Source organism: Trichosurus vulpecula, chromosome 1, assembly GCF_011100635.1.
Source record: "Trichosurus vulpecula isolate mTriVul1 chromosome 1, mTriVul1.pri, whole genome shotgun sequence".
NCBI lineage: Eukaryota > Metazoa > Chordata > Mammalia > Diprotodontia > Phalangeridae > Trichosurus > Trichosurus vulpecula.
The window spans coordinates 358442998-358463642 of record NC_050573.1 but is presented as its reverse complement, the minus strand read 5'-3'; the positions used below and the strand labels follow the sequence as shown (position 1 = coordinate 358463642).

Genomic DNA, 20645 nt, shown 5'->3' with positions numbered 1-20645 from the left:
GAAGTTATTAATTATCTCAACTAGTATCTTTATGAATTGCCTAGAATTTTTTAAGTACATCATCATGTCATTGGCAAATAGTTTCATCTCTTTTCCTGTATTGATTCCCTCGATTTTGTCCTCTTCTTACTGGTATTGCTAACATTTCTGGAACTATGTTCAGTTGTTTTTCAATCAGGTCCAATACTGAGTAACCCCATCTGGGGTTTTCTTGGCAAAGATATTGAGTGGTTGCCATTTCCGTCTCCAGCTCATTTTACAGATGACGAAACTGAGACAAACAGGGTTAAGTGATTTGCCCAGAATCACACAGCTAGTAAGTATCTGAGGCCAGATCTGAACTCAGAAAGATGAGTCTTCCTGACTCTAGGCCCGGCACTCTGTCCGCAATATCACCTAGCTGCTCTCTAGAACTATATCAAACAATAATATGAGGAGAGGGGACATCTTTGCTTTATTCTCCTATTTACTGGTAAAGTTTCTAGTGCATCTCCATTACATACAATGCTTGTTCCTGGGTCAATTACATGAGGAATCTGCTTTGCTTATACAGTAGAAGTCCTCAGCAGGGACCCATGAAAAGACTTCCCTTAGAGGGACACAGAAAGATTAAATGACTTAACTAAAGTTGTATGGCTAGTAATTCGGCTAGAAAAGAACCCAGATTTCTGGACTCTAAGCTTAGCCCTCTTTCCCATAAGCCATATGCATACTTCTAATAGGGACCAATGTTCCTTTCTTCCTAAGAGGAGAGGATGCTATGAACCCACTATTGGTAAGGCATTTGTGATAGCCATCTATACTCCCTCACTCAGGCTTCCTTATGATCAATGACAGCTATCTGAGAGATGGCTGGGATTAAGAGCTCAATCTATAGCTAAGGAATAGTTTGAAGGCAGCTAGGCCATAATAAAAGCTAAATGAGCAGCTAGGCAGAGCAGTGGATCGAGTGCTGGGACTGGAGGCAGGAAGATTCATCTTCCTGAGTTTAAAACTGGCCTTAGACACGTACTAGCTGTGTGACCCTGGGCAAGTCACTTAACCCTCTTCACCTCAGCTTCCTCATCTATAAAATGAACTGGAGAAGGAAATGGCAAAACCATTTCAGTATCGCTGCCAAGGAAACCCCAAATGGGGTCACAAAGAGTCAGACATGACTGAAAAAGACTGAGCAACAACAAAAACCGGGCAATACCCATATCAAACTTGAAGTCTTCGATTCATCTGAATTCTAATCTCATGGTCTCCAACCTTTTCCATTCTGTATCATACTAGTTAGATATACATAAAAAGCTTGGCAAACATTAGCCTACACAACTGGATGGAATGATCAATTCATGAGGGTTTTGTTTAACAACATGGCAAAAATTTTAATTTTACACATTTGCTTACTTATTTTGAGAGTTCCCAGAAGACACTTGTAGATTATCCTGTGATTCACCAGCTTAACTAAGAAAGCATGATAGCACAGCCAACGTGCTGCTTCAAAAGGGAATGGACCTGAGGCTCCTTTGGCACCCAGAGTAACTCCTGAAGACACAAAGATATGAGTTCAAGTCTGCATAACCTCAATTTCAATGTATTCTTAGAATCTCGAGAGGCACACACATTTTCCTTTCTACATACAAAAGGAGAGAATTCATGCTAATAAAAACAAGCACAAGTAATAATTATTCATGGCTGATATTTTCTTTTTTTTTTTTTAAATATTAAATCTAAGGCGGCAGTAGCAACATTGCCTTGCTTGTATGTGCTCCCTTCTGAACGTTACTCTGCATTCTTCTGTATATTTTAAAATACTTTGCTGATGCTTTTATTTCTTTACTTATTTATTGCTCCATATTCCTCCTCTCCAACTCTCCCTTCCCCCAGTAAAAATCTTCCCTTATAACAAAAGTATAGCCAAGCAAAACAGATTTATGTTGAAATAGTTGGGTCTGAAAATGTATGTGTCTTTCTGAACCTACAGGTTTTAAAACCATAAAAAAAATTAGGTGGTCACGACAACACCGCCCCGCTTGTCTGCATGTCTGACAAGTGTAGAACAGGTTGACCCTGAGGAAGATCTCACAAGAGAAAAATATCACTGTATTTCATTTAGGAATTTGCTTACATTTTTTTGAATGGGTCTCTGCCATTCCAAGTGACTTTTCAAAAAACAAACAAACCCTGCCCCCCACCCCACAAAACTCAGTGTACGGAGTGAGATCATCAAATCATACACTGATGTAGTCTTTTTTTAATTCTTTAGATAACACATAAAGGGAACAGCTCCGGTCAGAGTTTCTCAAATATAGTTACTCAAAAGGGAAAATGCAAGCAGAAGGAAACAATAATTATCTTGGCAGAAAACAAATCCAAGAACCAAAAAAAGGAAAGAAACTACACTGTTGGAGGAAGGTTATTTACATCTTGGCCCCTTATTAAAAGGAAGGGCTAAGGGGAAAAGTCAAGCTTGGGGGGTGTAGTACCTCTTCTTAACAACCCTATTTAGATTTATTGCAAGATACTCCCTGCTACCGTATGATGAGCAATGGAACACCACATATTGATAAAGCTGCAAAGAATGTCTATGTAAGACATATCCCGGTGGCATGATCTCAGGAAGCTACCTCCCTGTCATTTCGCAATTACAAAACTGTCCATCAGGATCATCCTGAGTGTTTATATTAGTACCTTCCATCTTCCTGGAATATCATGGCTGTCAATTAACTTTTTTCAGATGCTTAAGCAGTTGAACATCAATGCAAAATCAAAGATGATGATAATAAAAGAACCACAGGCTTTTAGAACTAGAAAAGACCCAAGAGATGACCTAGTATTTTACGGATGAGGTAATGGGCCTAGAAGGGTAAAGTGACTTTGATAATATGTAATTGGCAAAGTGGGCCTGACATCCAGTCCAATGATATTTTTATTATTACTGTACAATGTTCAACATGTCTTCTTTCTTGTTCTGGGATGATGTCACCCTTTTCCTAGAAATTATTACATCATTATTATTATTCATATTTGTCATTTATATTAGGCCTTTTCTACAAGGCATCCACATTAAATAGCAATGGCTAGCATTGATGTTGTGCTTTATCTTCACAACAACACTGGGAGGTAGGTCCTATTATTACCCCCATCTTGCAGGTGAGAAAACTGAGGCAGAGGTTAAGTGACTTGCCCAGGGTCACAAAGATAGGAAGTATATGAGATCAAATTTGAACTCAGGTCTTCCTGACTCCAGGTCCAGCTCTCTGTCCAGTTTGCTAGCTGCCAGCAGTTCTCAGGAAATGTACTTCTGGATAAACACATGACTGAGAGAAATAAACATATGACTGGGAAAAAACTGAATATAGGCATATTGAAGAAGAATTACCAAATGATGATCAGCATATAATTCAAACAAAAACAGACAACTGTTTAGCTAACAGGTTAAGTTTGTTCATGGGCTGCTAATGGTCATAATGAAAGGAAATTATCTTGGATTTGACAGTACATCTGAATTTTATAAATCCTGCATTTCACACTAAGTGCTGAATTAATATGCCATTGCCTGCCCTGGGGGCCTAATCAGTTCAATCGAGTGACAGTTACATTTTGGAATCTCTGTATTAAACAAAAAAAGGAAATTAAAAGCTCACTAACTTATTCTTCCTTTCTCCCAATACTCAAGCCTTTATCAGATACTTGTACATTTACAGGAACCACTAACAAAACTAAATTCGCCACAGTAGCCTATCGTAATAATAAGAGCCCAAGCCAATCATTACCCAACTTCATCTGAACATACCTGGATTCCTGGCTTTCAGAATGGAATAGCAGCATGCTATGATGTCCGAAATGACTGAGAGAAAAAAGCCAGGGTTTTTTCTGACTTGCTGATTAAATGGCAGCTTGAGAACACATGCATGAAACCTAATGAAAAAGAGCTAATTAACAATGTATAAGCAAAATGTCCCATTCATTATGAAAAACACAAAAGCCCTCTTATGTCCAACTCCCTACCCTAGAGGACACACACACACTGCAAAGGGAAGATGCCTCTCAACTGCTCATAGCTACTGATGGGTCTGGTTTGGTGCTCTTATGGTTCTAGAGTCAAGAGGTAATAAAATTCTCACAACATTGAAGCTCCATGTTTCTCTGTCCAGCAGGAGTCAAGACTTCTGCCTCTCAGTGCTGGAAGGAGCATATCCCTCCGGCTCCCTCATTCATGACCACTGCGGTTACAGGGCAGAAGCAGGCTCACCCTCTTCCTACTTCCCCCTACCCACCTATGCTTGGTAGATTTACCACTTCATCTTCTCCCTCCCAAAACCTCCCAAAGAGGAGAAGGAATAGGTGAACCAATGCTAGAAGAATAACAAAGATAATGGGGATAAGATGGAAGAGGAACAAGAACATGGGTAAGCCACAGAGCCTAGGTCCTGTTCTTGGCTTGTATTTAGACATATGGAGATAGACATATATGCTGCTCAGCCCATTTGGGATGGACAGACAGACACACACAAACACATGGGACAGAGACTCACACACGGCCAATTTGGGTCATTTCAGTCAGGACGATTTTGGCTCCAAAAACATCCTGAAAGTCCCAATTATTTTTCTTACTAGTATGTGAAGTCCAACAGCAAAAAAAAAAAAAAAATTCCCTAACTTATCATAGTTTTTGTCATCGCACTTCACAGCCTAGAAGAAACTGAAGGTTTTTAACTCACTGAAAAGTAGATACTTAAGGTACAGTTCTAAAGGCAAAGTGTGTGGTTGGAGGGAAGGGGGAGATCTCCAGCTTCTCTGTAAAGCTTATGCCTAAAAAAAGACTTCTGTTACACTCTAACTGATAAGATTATAAGTAGATTACTGCTGGCTAGCTTCTCTTTATCTGCCTCTCCTCTTTGTCCTTACTCTAAGAGGAAACATTAACCAACAATTAAAATACTTTCGCAGAACAAGCTTCACTTGTTCAGCTATAAAGTCATCAAGAAGTTAGTTATCTGCAAGCAAATTTCACTTAACTTGGGACAAATCTGGGCTAGGAATATGTGCAGGTCAATGTCCAGTCTGCTGGTCCAAAGGCTGAGTTAGGGAAATGATCAGGTTAATGAATGATGTTTCTTGGCCTTACTAAGAGAGTAGAATGTTGTTTTACTGTCAAAAGATCTAATCATAAATTCAGAGGATAAACACTGAAGAGACCTCAAGATACTAAAGAGACCTCCAGAGGACACCTAATCCTAACTCCTACCTGCCCCCACCTGTCAATCAATGTTGCTACTAATAGAAAGAAATGGATTCTCTTTTGCCTTCTAACTCATAGGACTGGCTAATCCACCTACTGTCCTTCCCTCCCAGGCAACAGCCAAGAGAGCACTGGGACGCCTCGTGAAATCTGAAGGTGAAGGTGACTCAACTTGGAAGAAGATAAGGAAATGTTAGTTCTCTGATGTGATCCATATCTAAATGGCTAAGTCAGTCCCAAACTGAGAAATATAGTAAATCCATTTAATCCATATTTCAATAAAAAGAATGCAGCATTCTCAGACAGAACAATATACTACACTTTGGATCTTTGTCAAATATGCTCCAAAATGTGCACACACATCTTGTGCGTCAACATTATCAATCCAAAATAATTTGGCAGAGAATTTAACATATTTATAAGAATGACTAAATGCTTAGAAATAGCTGTGCTATTTCTGTGGGTTTGTGTTCATTCAAAATCAGACAAATGTACTCAGTTAATTGAAAGAATTTTAGGATGCTGAGGGCTTCTTAACACTAGAAGGGTCAGGAATGTCAAGTGATGTAAAAATTTGTTTAATTTTACTTTGAAATAAAAATTTTCAGCTTATCTAGATTTTCTTTGACTTATGTATAAAAAAAGCACTGTACCAATTGACACCACTTCATCCTTTGAAGTATTCTTAAATTTGTTCTTTATCATGTATGCATATATAGATATGTAGGTATATACACGTGTGTGTATACAGATATATAAATATAATTTTGCTTACTTCTCATTAGCCTTGGGTCAAGCAATTAAGCATTACTGATTCCTATTTTCGTAGCATAAATTAATTTTTTAAAAATTCCCTGTACTTCCAAGTAAGGCTCCAACACCAAAGCACCATCCAAGGTAGATGGTTTTTTAACCTAGGGTTTTTTTTTTAATGCTAAGGAATTAACAAATGGGCACATTTTATTGGAGAACTTAGCTCTTCCCCTCCTCCTCCTCTTGATGTGCTTGGGTGATCAGCTGAATTGTTCCTCACATCCTGCCCCTAGGGCATTTCCATTTCCTAGTCTCTTTTTTATAACACAAACCCACAATTCTTTCTTTCACTCCCTAGCCAGCTTATATACACCCTGGATTAGCTGACATCTATATCTATATATATATCTTTATTATTTACAAAGTACTAACTACGCTCCAACCACTGATGCCAAAGAGGACAAAGTTGTTCAGTTCTATGAAGACCTACAACAACTTCTAAAAATAAAACCTCCAAAAAAAGATGTCACATATGTCATGGGGGATTAGAATGCTAAAGCAGGAAATCAAAAGAAAATTAGAATAAAAGGTAAGTTTGGGCTTGGAGTACTAAGTGAAGGAGGGCCGAAACAAATAGAGTTTTGTCATATAACTCGCTGGTCATAACAAACACTGTTTTTCAACAACCCAAAAGGCAGTTCTACACATGAACATCACCAGGTGGTTAATAGTGACTATATGCTTTACAACCAACTCTACATAGTCAGTTAAAACAAGACCTAGAGCTGACCTTGGCTTAGATCATGAACTTCTTATTGCAAAATTCAGACTTAAATTCAAGAAAGTAGAGAAAACCATCAGACCATACAGGTGTGAGCTAAATAACATCCCTTATGAATATGAAGTAGAAGTAATAAATAGATTTAAAGCATTAGATCTCGTGGATAGAGTGCCTGAAGAACTACGGACAAAGGTTTGCAATATCGTACAGGAGGCAGCAACAAAAAACATTCCAAAGAAAAAGAAGAACAAGAAAACAAAATGGCTCTCTGATTAGGCTTTACAAATAGCTGAGGAAAGAAGGAAAATGAAAGGGAAAGGAGAAAAGGAAAGATATGCCCCACTGTATGCAGAATTCCAAAGAACAGCAAGGAGAGATAAGGTTTTCTTAAATGAGCAATGGGAAGAAATATAAGAAAACAAAAGAATGGGAAAGACAAGAAAAACCGATGATGTAAGAAGCCTCTTGAGGAAGGTGAAAGAGGAGAATGTAAAAGATGACTTGAAGCATAACATCAAAAAAACTTAAGATCTTGGCAACTGGTCCATCATTTCCTGTTAAATAAAGAAAAAGAAATGGAAGCAGTATCAGATTTTACATTCTTGGGCTCAAAGATCACTGCAGACAGCAACCGGGGCCATGAAATTAAAAGACACTTTTTCCTTGGAAAGTCAACTATGGCAAATCTGGACAGCAGAGACATCACCTTGCCAGCAAAGGTCCATACAGTCAAATCTATAGTTTTTCCAGTAGCAATGTATGGCTGTGAGAGCTACACTATAAGGAAAGCTGAGTGCCACAGAACTAATGCTTTTGAATGGTGGTACAAGAGGAGACTTTTGAGAGTTCCTTGGATAGCAGGGAGATGAAATCAGTCAATACATGAAGAAATTAATTCAGAATATTTACTGGACAGTAAAATACTGAAGTTGAAACTTAAATAATTTGGCTACATAATGAGCAGACAAGATTCTTTGGAAAAGACCCTCATGTAGGGAAAGATTGAAGGCAAAAGGAAAAGGGAACGGCAGAGGGCGAGAAGGATAGATAGTGTCATGAAAGCAACAAGCATAAGCTTGGACAGACTTTGGGAGATAGTGGAGGACAGAAAGGCCTGGTATGCTAATGGTCCATGGGGTCATGAAGAGTTGGACACAACTGAACAATTCTATCTATCCATCTATCTATTGAGCTGATAACAGCCGGCATTCAGACAGCACTTTGAGATTTACAAAATAATTAACAAACACGGTCACCCATGCTGACATCATAAGATGGGACATGAATACATTCACTTATACATATTGTTATCGTCCAAAGACTGGATGACATGAGAGACAGAATGCTGGGAATGGAGTTGAGACGATGTGGGTTAAAATACTGCCTCTAACAATTACTAAGCTGTAAGATGCCATGGGCAGGCTACTTAGCCTCTAGGAATCTGGATCCTCATCTGTAAAATTCTATCTATAGGAGCTACAGACCACTTTCTTAGACTGTGAGGTCCTTGAGGACAGAGACTGTTTTTAATTTGCCCTTCTTTGTATTCCCAATGCTTAGTACAATGCTTGGAAAATAGCAAACACTTAATAAATGTTAACTGACTCCCCGGGTTGTTGTACAGACCAAAAGAGAATGTATGTAAAGAACTCTGCACACTTTAAAGTTACTATCATTATTATTATCATTATATAGATAAAGAAACTAAGCCGTGGAAGAACAGATGTACTGGTCTGTCCAAGGTCCTACGATAGTAAACGGCAGATCAGGAAATGCAAACCAGGTCTTCTCACCCTAAATTCAATCCTCTTTCCATTAGATCAAGGCTGCCTTCCTAGCTTCCTTCCTGCGGCCTTCACATCCAGCTCCAAGTACCATGATCCTAATCTCATGTCCATAACTATGCCATGGCAAAGAACTGCAAGAATACAGTAGGGAGAAGTAGGCAGCAAAGAGCCTGACACAGAATCCAGGCTAAGGAAAACAGGCACCTGCAAGATCGAACATCCCTACCAAGAACCAGCAGAAGGGATTCCTGTAACTTATACATAAGGAAAAGAGGGTCTCCTTCCATTCACAACTGTTGTTTTTTCAGAAGTCTGTACTTGCCAAGAGTAACTGAGAAGCCACCTTGTGAAAAGAGCAGCTCAAAGCAATCTAGCTAAGCTTCTGGTTCTGATGGTGTATGGCTCCCTCTTGTGGGGTGAAGTGGCAATGGGACTCATTACAGAGGATGCTGACGTACCTGTAGGCCTGCAGTAAAAATATCTTGTAAACGTTTATGTAGACAGTTTGAAGACTGTTCACCTGGTCAGGAAGAAAAGGAGCAAAAACGGATGAGATTTATAGAAATTCATTCTTTATCATCAATTCTCATGAAGCAGGATAAACGGAAATGCCTACAACCACATTGGGGAACCCTGGGCCTTGCGATCCACCCTCTGGTAACCCTGTAGGTCTTCTGAGTCTTCACATCTGCCCTGCAGCTGAAACCTCCTATGTGTGTTGTCTTCCACCCAGCCAGGGTGTAAATTACTTGACAACAGGGACTTTCTTGATTCTTTTGGTATCCTCTGAGCTTCATAAAGTATTTAGCACACACCAAGTGCTTAATCGCTGCCTTTTAATTCACTTGTTCATTCCACCAGGTGCGGCCAGCTTTTTGTTGCCTGATTCACTTCCATAAATTATCCAGATTCCTTTGGGTGGGATGGAAGGATGGAAGGATGGAAGGATGGATGGAAGGAAGGAAGGAAGGAAGAAGGAAGGAAGAAAGGAAGAAAGGAAGAAAGAAAGAAGGAAAGAAAGAGAAGAAAGAAAGGAAGAAAGGAAGAAAGGAAAGAAGAAAGAAAGGAAGAAAGGAAGAAAGAAAGGAAGAAAGGAAGAAAGAAAGAAAGAAAGAAAGAAAGAGAGAGAAAGAAGAAAAGAAAGGGGAGGGGAGGCAGGGAGAGAGGAAAGGGGAAGGAGGCAAGGGGTGAAGGAGGGAATGGAGGGGGGAAGGGGGAAGGAGGGAAGGAAGGAAAGAAGGAAGGGAGGGAGGGAGGGGGGAAGTAGGGAAGGGAGGGGGGAAGGGGAGGAGAGAAGGAGGGAAGAAAGGGAGGGAGGAAGGGGGTAGGGAGGGAGGGAGGAAGGGAAGGAGGAAGGGAGGAAGGGAAAGAGGAAGGGAGGAAGAGAGGAGGGAAGAGAGGAGGGAAGGAAGGAAGAAGGGAGAAACTGAGGTAAAAGAATGAACAAAGAGAGATTATTAATAGATAAAATGTACCTAAAGGGCTAAAGATTTAAGGGGAACTTAAACCATCAGAAAGGAACAAAGAACTGAGTTAATAATACTCTATTGACTAAATTCCATATTTTTTGTGGGAAGGATGACCTATTCTCTCTCTCCACAATTCCTCATCTATAACATGAAGGGATTGGACTAGGTAGAGGTGTCAAACTTGCTTCCTGGTTGTCCATACAGCTCCAACCTGGTTAAAATGTAATTGTGAAATATTCAACAAAATATATATATATATATATATATATATATATATATATATATATATATATATATATATATATATATATATATATATACAAACATTATATATAAATACAACACAACATAGATAATGTTAATTTTCAGTTCTGGAAGTCATAGTGGCTGAAAGGGATTGTTTCTGAGTCTGATGTCACTGGACAAGCTGATCTTGAAGGTCACTTGTGGCTCAAGACCTATAATCCTCTTCCATGCCATACGGCTTTTTTCCTGTTAGCACCACCAATTGAGAGTGGGAAGGAAACAAATCCATTTTGCTTCTTGTCGGTAGAACCAGTAGAGAAAGATATAGTCGTAATGGCTGCAAGTGAAGGAGGGTGGGGACAGAGATGAAACTCATGTCTACCGTGATATCTGCTGATCATCTGTGGGTTTAAACTTAACTGGATAGAGAACGCTTCTAATTTAAAGGGTTTTTGCAACTACTTCTTGATATCCCTTCACACTCAGCAGTGAAAAAGAGTAGCAGTATTACCTCTCCAATGGCATGGGGGTGAAGGAAGTCCTTAAGTCACACAGTGAGTAAACAACAGGGCTAGGCCTCACACAGCTAGGGGACACAGTGGATAGAGCACCAGGTCTGGAGTCAGGAAGACCTGGGTTCAAATTTGGTCTCAGATACTTACTAGCTGTGTGACCCTAGGCAAGTCACTTACCCCTGTTTGCCTCAGTTTCCTCAACTGTAAAATGAGTTGGAGAAGGAAACGGCAAACCACTCCAGCATTTTTGCCAACAAAACCCCAAATGGGGTCACAGAGAATCGGACATGATTGAAACGACTGAACAACAACAGAAATCACATTTTCGGTCCTTAAATGTATACCTTATTTGTAACAAACTATCCACTGAACCACAAACACTGAGTCATCCAAAGCTCAAAACACAGGATTCCGCATGGCTTCTAACAAAGCTTCTAAAGACCGAAACTGATTTCAAGAAAGACAAATGGCCGCCCGATGGAAGTGATCATCTGGAAACGAAAGCGCTCACCTGTAAATCCAGAAACAGACTGTGACACTTCATCCTGAGCACGGCGACCAGCTTGTTCCGCATGTTCCTCCCCGCTTTGACGCCATGGTCAAAGGAAAGGCTGGTTCTAATGGAGGTACGGGAGTAGCTGGGAGAGAAAAAAGAAGGCCTAGGTCAGGCTGTTCAGCCGCTCCCCCTCCCGCCCGGCCGTCACTGCCAGACACAGAGCAGCTGGGGACCCTGGAGGATACAAGAGGTGGCAAATTAAACCGCCGCCACCACCCGCACCGCCGGCCTACTGAGCCACCCACGGAGGCGGCTTTGGACCCCGGACCCAAGGGCCTGGAGAATAAACAGCAGCTCTCCGGTCGTCCTCCTGCGGGTGTCTCAGCCACACCTACTGAAGACCCAGAAAAGAGCATTCTTGTCACAAACATCTCTGGCTCTGTCAAAAACCTATCTGACTTTACTGCGGAAATGACGTGAAGGCAGAAGTGTTAACGTCCACCCAGCTGTGGCCCCCTAAGGCCCGCGGGCCCCGCCTTGTGCCTGGTGGCTAAGGCCTCCACAACGCTCCCTGGTGGCAGAGGCTCAATACGGGCCTCACTCAGTCTGATTCTGGGCCTTCCCATAGAGGGAGATGGAGAGCCGCGCCCATTCCTGACTCTGCCGGCCTCCAAAGCCTCATTCCCAATGACCTGCTGACCACACCCGAACTTCTTGTTCATGTCAAACAGGTGCAGAAAGCCCCCTGGGGCCCCTCCTCCTCATCTTGGCTTCATTTTCTACCCACTTCCCCCTTCACCTCCCATCTCTGAACCGGTCACAAAGGCCTCCTGACCCTGCTCATCTCCTCCTCCCTGTAACAGCCAGGCAGCCATAACAGCACAGATGATGCCTATGGGGGTCTGCGGTGCAAAGTCTAAGTAAACCAGCGGGGGCGCTCGGGCAGACCCCCAGGGCCCCAAAGCGCTCCATACAGTGTCACAGCCTGCAAGCTCGCCGTCCCCAAGCCTCCCCCGCCCCCTGCTGGGGTCTACCCCCAAACAAACTCACAGAGCAGCCAAGTCTGAGTACACGGTTCTGACCATCTTGCAGGCGGCCATTACAGGTCTCTCCCTCAGCACTTCCTGTGACACAACTTCCTTTTCCTGTCAGGAAGCTCCTCCCACTACATGTCTTGGGCTTCCTGTGACATAAGCAGGTCACAGGGCATATTCACAGGTGGGAAGGATCTTCCAGTCTAAATTGCTGCTGCACTCGCCATCAGTATCCTCACTCAGGACCCCAGGTCTACACTGTTACAAAAAGGCTCCTAGTTTGATTCTTTGCCCCTAATCTCCACCCTCCGGTTCATGATAAATACCCCTACACTAAATCAATCTTCCTAGGACATTACCTTGATCAAGTCAGATAACCAACTCAAAAATCCATGCCTACAGATAAGCGCCCATACTCCTTGCCCCAGCCTTCAAGACCCTCAGGTCTGTCTCCAGACTCACTTCCTAACACTCCCCTCAAAGGAACCCAAGTAAACAAGCTTGTCCATTGTTTCACAAGCAAACCTTTGCATCTAATTTATTGTCCCTGCCTAGTATAGTCCTTCACAGCCTACCCCAAATCCTGACTTTTTTACATTTTCATGAGATCACTTTTAGTTTACATAGTTCTTTTGAAAACTTGATAAGTAAATAAACAATGAAGAAAAATTTTTAAAAATTAAAAAAAAAAAAACTTGGTTTATATCCTTTGAACACTTAACTATTAGGGAATGGTTCTTAGTGTTACACAGTTTCGTCAATTCCCTATTTTGGATATAACTTTTTTAGTGAAACTGGATACACTCTGCTGTTTCTCTAATTCTATTCTCAGAGACTTTATTGGTACAAAAACATTTTGATTTTTTTTTTTTGGCGGAGCAATTGGGGTTAACTGACTTGCCCAAGGTCACACAGCTAGTAATTGTGTCAAGTGTCTGTGGCCAAATTTAAACTCAGGTCCTCCTGACTCAAGGGCTGGTGCTCTACTCACTGCGCCACCTAGCTGCCCCAAATATTTTGGTTTTTTTTGTTTTGTTTTGTTTTTGTTTTGTTTTTTACAGGGGGGAAGGACAGGCAATTGGGGTTAACTGACTTGCCCAAGGTCACACAGCTAGTAATTGTGTCAAGTGTCTGAGGCCAAATTTAAACTCAGGTCCTCCTGACTCCAGGATCAGTCCTCTACTCACTGCGCCACCTAGCTGCCCCAAATATTTTGGTTTTTTTTTGTTTTGTTTTGTTTTTTACAGGGGGGAAGGACGGGCAATTGGGGTTAAGTGACTTGCCCAAGGTCACACAGCTAGTAATTGTGTCAAGTGTCTGAGGCCAAATTTAAACTCAGGTCCTCCTGACTCCAGGATCGGTCCTCTACTCACTGCGCCACCTAGCTGCCCCAAATATTTTGGTTTTTTTTGTTTTGTTTTGTTTTTTACAGGGGGAAGGACGGGCAATTGGGGTTAAGTGACTTGCCCAAGGTCACACAGATAGTAAGTGTGCCAAGCGTCTAAGGCTGCATTCGAACTCAGGTCCTCCTGACTCAAGGGCTGGTGCTCTACTCACTGCACCACCTAGCTGCCCCCAAAAGCATTTTAATTTTACGTAATCAAAACTGTCTATTTTATCTTATATGAACTCTTCCATCATAAGAGTTCTCTCACAGTTGTAGTTAGGGAAGGTATCACAGCTCATCACCTTCTAACTGTTTTGTGATGTGAGCTTTTATAATCAGGTGCTTCAACATTTGGAGTTTACTGTAACATAGGGTGTAAGGTGTTAGTCTAAATTTTAGACTTTTTCCCAATAGTTCTTGTGAAGAAGGGAGGCTTTCCCCCAATAATTCATGTTCTGGAGTTTGTCAAATACTGGGTTAGTTACTGTACAGTATTACTTCTATTTTGAGCATAAGTAGTATATTCAACATTTCTGGGTTTTCACCAATGTAAGATAATTTTAACAATTAATGCTTTATAACTTGGTTTAAGAAATGGCAATACATAGTGCAGCCAGTAACATCTACATTTGAATTTAGGGCCAGACACTTACCTGCTATATGACCCTGGGCAAGTCACTTAACCTCATATCTGTAAAATGGGCATAGCACAGTCATATGCAAAGGGTCGCACAAACTTTAAAGTTGATAAGCCGCTAATTTTATACTGTCATATTTTTTCTTCTTCATTTCCCTTCAGATTTTAGGCCTTTTGTTCTTCTAAATGAATCATTATTATTTTGTTTACTTCTAAAAGATATCCTCTCAATAATCTGATTGGCATTGCCCTAAATCTGTAAATTAACTTAGTCATTTTTATTATATTAGGGTCCGACCATGAAAAGTGACTACCTCTATTTGAGTCTCCTGTTACTTCTATAAAAAGTATTTTATATAAATCTTATGGGGAGTTGTCAGGTTTACTTCAAGGTTTTATGTATTTTGCAGTCTCTGTTGAAACAAGACATCTACAGGATAAATTGGAGATAAGCAATAGAGGGAAGGTTTAAGTGCTAAGAGGATCAAGAAAAGCTTCCCATGGATGACAATATTTTAATTGGGGCTTAAAGCCGAGGAAAGGCAGGAGGCAGAGATGAGGAGTGAGAAAATTCTAGGCATGAGGGACAGCCTGTGAAAATGCCTGGAGTCTTAATCAATAACAATTATAAGAATTATGGAAGCTTTTAAAATTTAGCTTTGGAGGAAAATAATGGACACAAACATTCCAATATATGTAAAATAGTCCAATAATTAAAACCAGGTTTACAGGCTATGAAAGTAAAATGGTGGTCAATGTTTAGAAGAATGTCATTAATAAGATGGTTTCAAAAACACCACCATTACCTAGTAATTGTAATATCTTTTTTAGAAGGAGGGACTAGACATTATCCAATTAATTTCCACAATAGTCTAACAATAAGGAAGAAATATTAAAAGTATTATTGTTGGTATAAGAGGGAAATGGAAAACAATAAAGATTTCATTTGACAGCATAGAAATGGAAACAAGATGTGAATCTCTGACTTCTAATATTAAATAAAAGAGGAGTTTTTTTAAAAATGGGACTTTGTGAAAAAGCTAAACAAACCTAATCGGTGTTACTAATGACTAAACTTAAAGAAGGTTAATAAATTACATCTCTGAGAAGAAAAAGAAAATTTCGCTGCCTGTGAAGAAAACAAATCCTCCTCTTTAGTAGGTAAATGCTGAGACTCAGGCATTTCTAGTGTACAGAACACAAGCTCTCTATTGGGCCATCTCCAACCTGAAGTGTTCAGGCTCTTAGATAAATGCAGACAGCTGCATTAGCAGCAATCATCCCTTAATGAGGAAAATGTGTGTTTTCTAAGGACACAGTCCACCAACTTGAAACGAAATAGTAGGAACACTTACACTGAGGACACACAGCAGATTACAAGATATGAGAACAATGACTTTACCCCCTGCGGAGAACATGTTCTCTCATTCTCAAAGAAATGAGGTGATACTCCTGAAGTCCATTTCTCATGACACACTGCAGCAGGGAGGTGGTGGAATAAGCTTGATAATTACCTTTCATACTAAGACAGGCAGGCTAACCACAGTCCAATGTGTTTTCCTTCTTCCCAGGCCTATGATCCTTTGGCTAATTCTTCAACAACTATCCAGCCAGGTGAATGTACTTACTTGGAATAGTCACAAAACACGTTTAGGGTCCTTGTATCCAGTAATAAACCACACCACGGGAATAGGCAGTGGGCTGGTAACTGGGTAAAGTCAGAGTCACTTAGAATGTCCTCTTCCACAGGAAAATTCACCACTGTCTTCTTAGGGTTTATTAAACAGCCATACTCAGGAATACCTTTTGCCAGAGTCCTAAATTTGAGGGGGGAAATGGTTAACAAATTATAGAAGGAAGAAAAACTTCCCTAATAGAGATTTTTGAAAGAGGTATTTTAGGTATTGGCTGTCAACTGAAACCTCTAAGAAGTAAAAGAAGAAATTAAAGGGTTTTTGAAAGTTGATCTATGGAACAGATCTGACCAGAGATTCCACAGAAGTCTGTGGAACATTCATGTTAGAGGCATAGGAGGCAAGGCTGTAGAACCCCCTCTCCAGTCACCAGAGGCATCTCAGTCCAAGGGCAGAAAAAAGACAAAATGAAAAAATCTCCACATTTCCAACATTTATCAAAGGTTAATAACACTATCCAGGGGATAACTGCCAAAGATATCAAAGGCAAATAATCACATGAGGGTGTCCCTGAAAGCTTAAGTCCAAAATGGTATCACAGGACCACTAATGGGGAAAAAAAGTGTTACATACACACTACATAAAATCACCATTAGGAAATCACTTCAAGGGCTCTAAGTAAGCTTGGCAACTCTCCTAGATTTAATGACAATCTTCCAGGACTCCAGTTGCTTTCAGTCCAAGAAGCAACTGATCCTTAAGGATGCTGAGTTACCAGATACTTTCCCTCTGTTTCCTACCATACTCTAAAAAAGGGAAACCACACCACAGGAGTAGAGTCATGAACCAAAGCGGAGGTTCTCAAAGTGTGTTGGTGGTCCCAGGGCCCCAGGGTATCTCCAAGAACCTTTCAAGGAGTCTTTGAGATCAAACTATTTTAATATAATAAAATATTTTCATAATTCACATAATAAACTATTTTTATAATAATATCCATAATAATAAATTATCCTCATATTAATATACATAATGCTGAACTATTTTATATTAATATACAATAATAATCTATTTTCATGTTAATAGATAAACTACTTTCATATTAGTACACACAATACACTACTTTCACATTATATGACAAACCATTTTAATATTAATATACCTAATAATAAACTATTTTCACGATAATACACAATTTCTAATCAGGAAAATACTATGATGTGCATATATACATATATGCCATAGCTTCACTCATAAAAAAAGTTCTTTGGCAGGGCATCCTCAATAATTTTTAGAACACAAAGAGATACTGAGATCAAAATAATTCAGGAATCTCTAGTCTAAGCCCAGACCCAAACAAGACCCTCTTTGCTTAACAAGTTACAGAGGACCCAGCCCTTGAGGGAAGATCTCCAGGGACGGGCATCTTACTGTGACCTGCCATGGCGATTTCATGTTTTCTGATAGCCCTAATAACTTTTTCCTTACGTTAACATTAATGTTTCTTTAAACTTCCACCCCCTGTTCCCAGTTCATCGTCCAGGGCCAAGAAAAACAAGCCTAATTCCTCTAGTATGTGACAGCTCTTCAAATATTGGAAACACTTGAAAGACACTAGGACTCTGGATCTCCTTTCTTCCCCTCCTTCCTGACCCTCTGCTCTGCCCCTCAAGCCAGGTATTCTCTGGGCTAAAACTCCTTAATTCCTTCACCTGACCTTCCTATGGCATGATCTCAGACCATCCTGGTTGCTGTGCTCGGGCTGCTTTCCAGATTGTGGGCATCTTTCTAAAAATGGGGCTCCTGGAACTGAATACAAGAGGTCAAAGGAGGTCTTATCTAGGTGGAGCTCAGGAGGATGATCATCCCCCTAATCCTGGATGTTTTGCCGCTCAATGCAAACTAAGCCTGCATTAATTGTTTTGGTTGCCACGGTCCACTGTTGACTCATCCTGAGCAGTCCACCATAATCCTTCACTTTTGGGGTTTTTTTTTTCCCCAGACAATCTTCTGTTTAACCATTCCCTCTCTGTCCTCCCCAAAATCTTGTAAAACCAATATTTTAAACCCAAGTATTTAATAATTTTAGCAAGCAATTGAATGGTAAAAACAGATACAGCCTCTACATGGTCAGAGACCCAAAGTCTTATTTTAGACACCATACCTTAGGAAGACTTTGGCTTGTGTTAAGTGAGGAGTCACAAGCAGGAAGTCATCAATCAGTCGGATCAACAATCTGGAGCAATGAGAAGAAAGGATGAGCAAGAGTTACGATGACACCCTTTGGTTTCAGCCTCAAAATGCTATGTCAGAAAATGTCAGAATAACTGGACACAAATCAGTAATAAGGAAGACAATTAATATAATCTCCTAGTGGGATTGGAATAATTAACCCCAACACTAAATTTCACTCTAAGGAATACATACACTTTCTTATTTATTTAAGTCTCAGTTGTTATGACTTGGAAATAGGTAGGGTGTGTGGGTGTGTGGGTGTGTGGGTGTAAAACGATGTCTGCTGATGACAAGCAGCATTTTCAAATGTAGGGGTGTGTGCGTAACAATGTTTGCTGATGACAGGCAGCATTCTCAAATGGCGCCATTTCTCAGTTCTAGATCAGAGAGATCTGAACAAAGCTGAGGTTCTTGAACCCTTTCAAAATCTCTTTTTATAAACACAGTAGGGGCTTGAATCAGACCGTTAGGTTATAGGTTCAGAGCCCCACAGAGTTGGCGGCAGCTGGATGGTGCACTGGATATAGAGTGCTAAACCTAGAGTCAGGAAGATCTGAGTTCAAATGTGACCTCAGACACTTACTATCTTTGTGACCCTGGGCAAGTGACTTAACCCTGTTTGCTTCAGTTTCCTCATCTATAAAATGAGCTGGAGAAGGAAATGGCAAACCACTCCAGTATCTTTGCCAAGAAAACCCCAAAATGGGGTCACAAAGAGTCAGATACAATGGAAAGGGCTGAACAAGAGCAGCAAGTGAAGCTGGAAGGGACCAGAGACCACCCAGTTCAACCCATTCCCTTTCCTGATGAAGAAATGGAGGTGGCCCAGAGTTTGTGACCTGTCCAAGGTCACAAAGGTATTAGTAACAGTAACAAGATTTGAACACAGATCTTCTGATTCCAAATCCATCAGCGATGTTTCCATTGTACCAAATTCCTCACTTAGTCCCCTTCAATAGAGAGAGTGCTATCTTAGGAGTCTGACGTTCCTTTGTTTCAGGCAATTCTATTCCAATCTGCGCTTTGAAACTTGGTTAAGAAATAACCTTAATAAACGAAAGCTTCATGACAAAGTTAATCAAAGGCAAGTTTTATCCAAGATTTGAGCCAGTCATTCAATAAAAATTCCAATCCCACTCACTGAGAATTTAGAGTCTTTCGGAAAAAGTGAGCTAAATTTTGCTACTGCACGATTTCTAAACAAAAAGGTATTAAGCAAATGAACTTAAGATGCTAATTAAGGTTGCAGTAGGAACCTTTCAATTATAAACTTGTCACAAACTCATGAACATCAACTAATCGTAAAAATGAAAGCAGGTTGCATACAGACTAAGAGCCCACATCTTGTTACCCCAGCATGTTACTCTATCTACTTGAAAGTAATAAAAACTCTTCAGATATTCAGACTTTTCCCAGTTCAGACTGGATGTTCCTCCAATTAGTTCGAAGCAATAAGATTTTACTCACCTTACTTCCCTAAGTATCCCTAAGTAAAATGAGGAGGAATATTACTGTGGATTTATTTTTTCAACTTATCAGACTGGCATTTCAGTGACCTCCTCACCATTCTTTTGAAATTTTACTTGGACAGCATACTTCAATGTTTAGAGCATTTTTTAATATTGTGAAATGTATTCACTATTTGGTTTTCTTGTCAAAAGGACAAGGGATAGGGACTAGAGCTTTGGGATTTCTTTGGTGTAGGGGATTTCCAGATGAGGGGAAACCCTCCCCCCCACAACAGGCAAGTCTTGGCTGCCAAAGAACGAAGAAGTTAAGGGACTGGTCCCAAGTCATAGATCTAATATGTTACCAGAGGCAGGACCTGAACCCAGGGCTTCCTGTTTTCAGGGTCGGCTCTCCATCCACTATACCATGCCACCTCTCTCATCAGAGCACTCAAATCTACAGCAGGAACCCGACTGAATGAGCCGAAGGTTTACATTTAGAACGTCTGATTGAGGCTGGAGGTGGAGCCAGAGAGCTGGAGTCAGGAAGGAGCTTATTTCATACGGGTTTAGATACCTAGCAGTTGTGTGACCCTGGGCAAGTGGCTTCACCTCCTCTCCTCCTCAACATTCTCAATATAACATGAGGCTAAAAATAGCACCTACGTCATGGGGTTGTGGTGAGGGTCAAATGAAATGATAATTATGAAGTGCTTAAAGTAGTGCCTGGCACACAGTAGGTCCTCTATAAACACTAGCTATTATTAGTATCATCATTATTATTCACTGTATCAGTGATTCACATAAGGAAAAGCTGTTCATATTTAATATTTGTTTGAGGGAGCTACGTGTGGGTCCGGAATCAGGAAGATTCAAATCCAGCCTCAAATACTTCTGAGCTGTGCGAGCAAGACGCTTAACCTTTGCTTCCCTCAATTATAACGTGAGGATGATAATATGACCTCCCCTCCCAGGGTTGTCCTGAGGATCAAATGA

The 20645-nt window shown here is 40.6% G+C and overlaps 1 protein-coding gene across 1 annotated transcript in view; it reads right to left on the bottom strand.

Annotated features, from left to right (window-relative positions):
* The window catches only part of TERT (telomerase reverse transcriptase), a 51592-nt gene that overhangs the window by 2523 nt on the left and 28424 nt on the right, over nucleotides 1-20645 (bottom strand). The window contains exons 10-15 of the mRNA XM_036769476.1: nucleotides 18131-18202; nucleotides 15964-16152; nucleotides 11293-11419; nucleotides 9010-9071; nucleotides 3782-3906; nucleotides 1393-1530 (exon numbers count right to left, since the gene is read on the bottom strand). Of these exons, the coding sequence (XP_036625371.1) occupies nucleotides 1393-1530; nucleotides 3782-3906; nucleotides 9010-9071; nucleotides 11293-11419; nucleotides 15964-16152; nucleotides 18131-18202 (713 nt within the window). The remainder of the gene's footprint in view (nucleotides 1-1392; nucleotides 1531-3781; nucleotides 3907-9009; nucleotides 9072-11292; nucleotides 11420-15963; nucleotides 16153-18130; nucleotides 18203-20645) is intronic.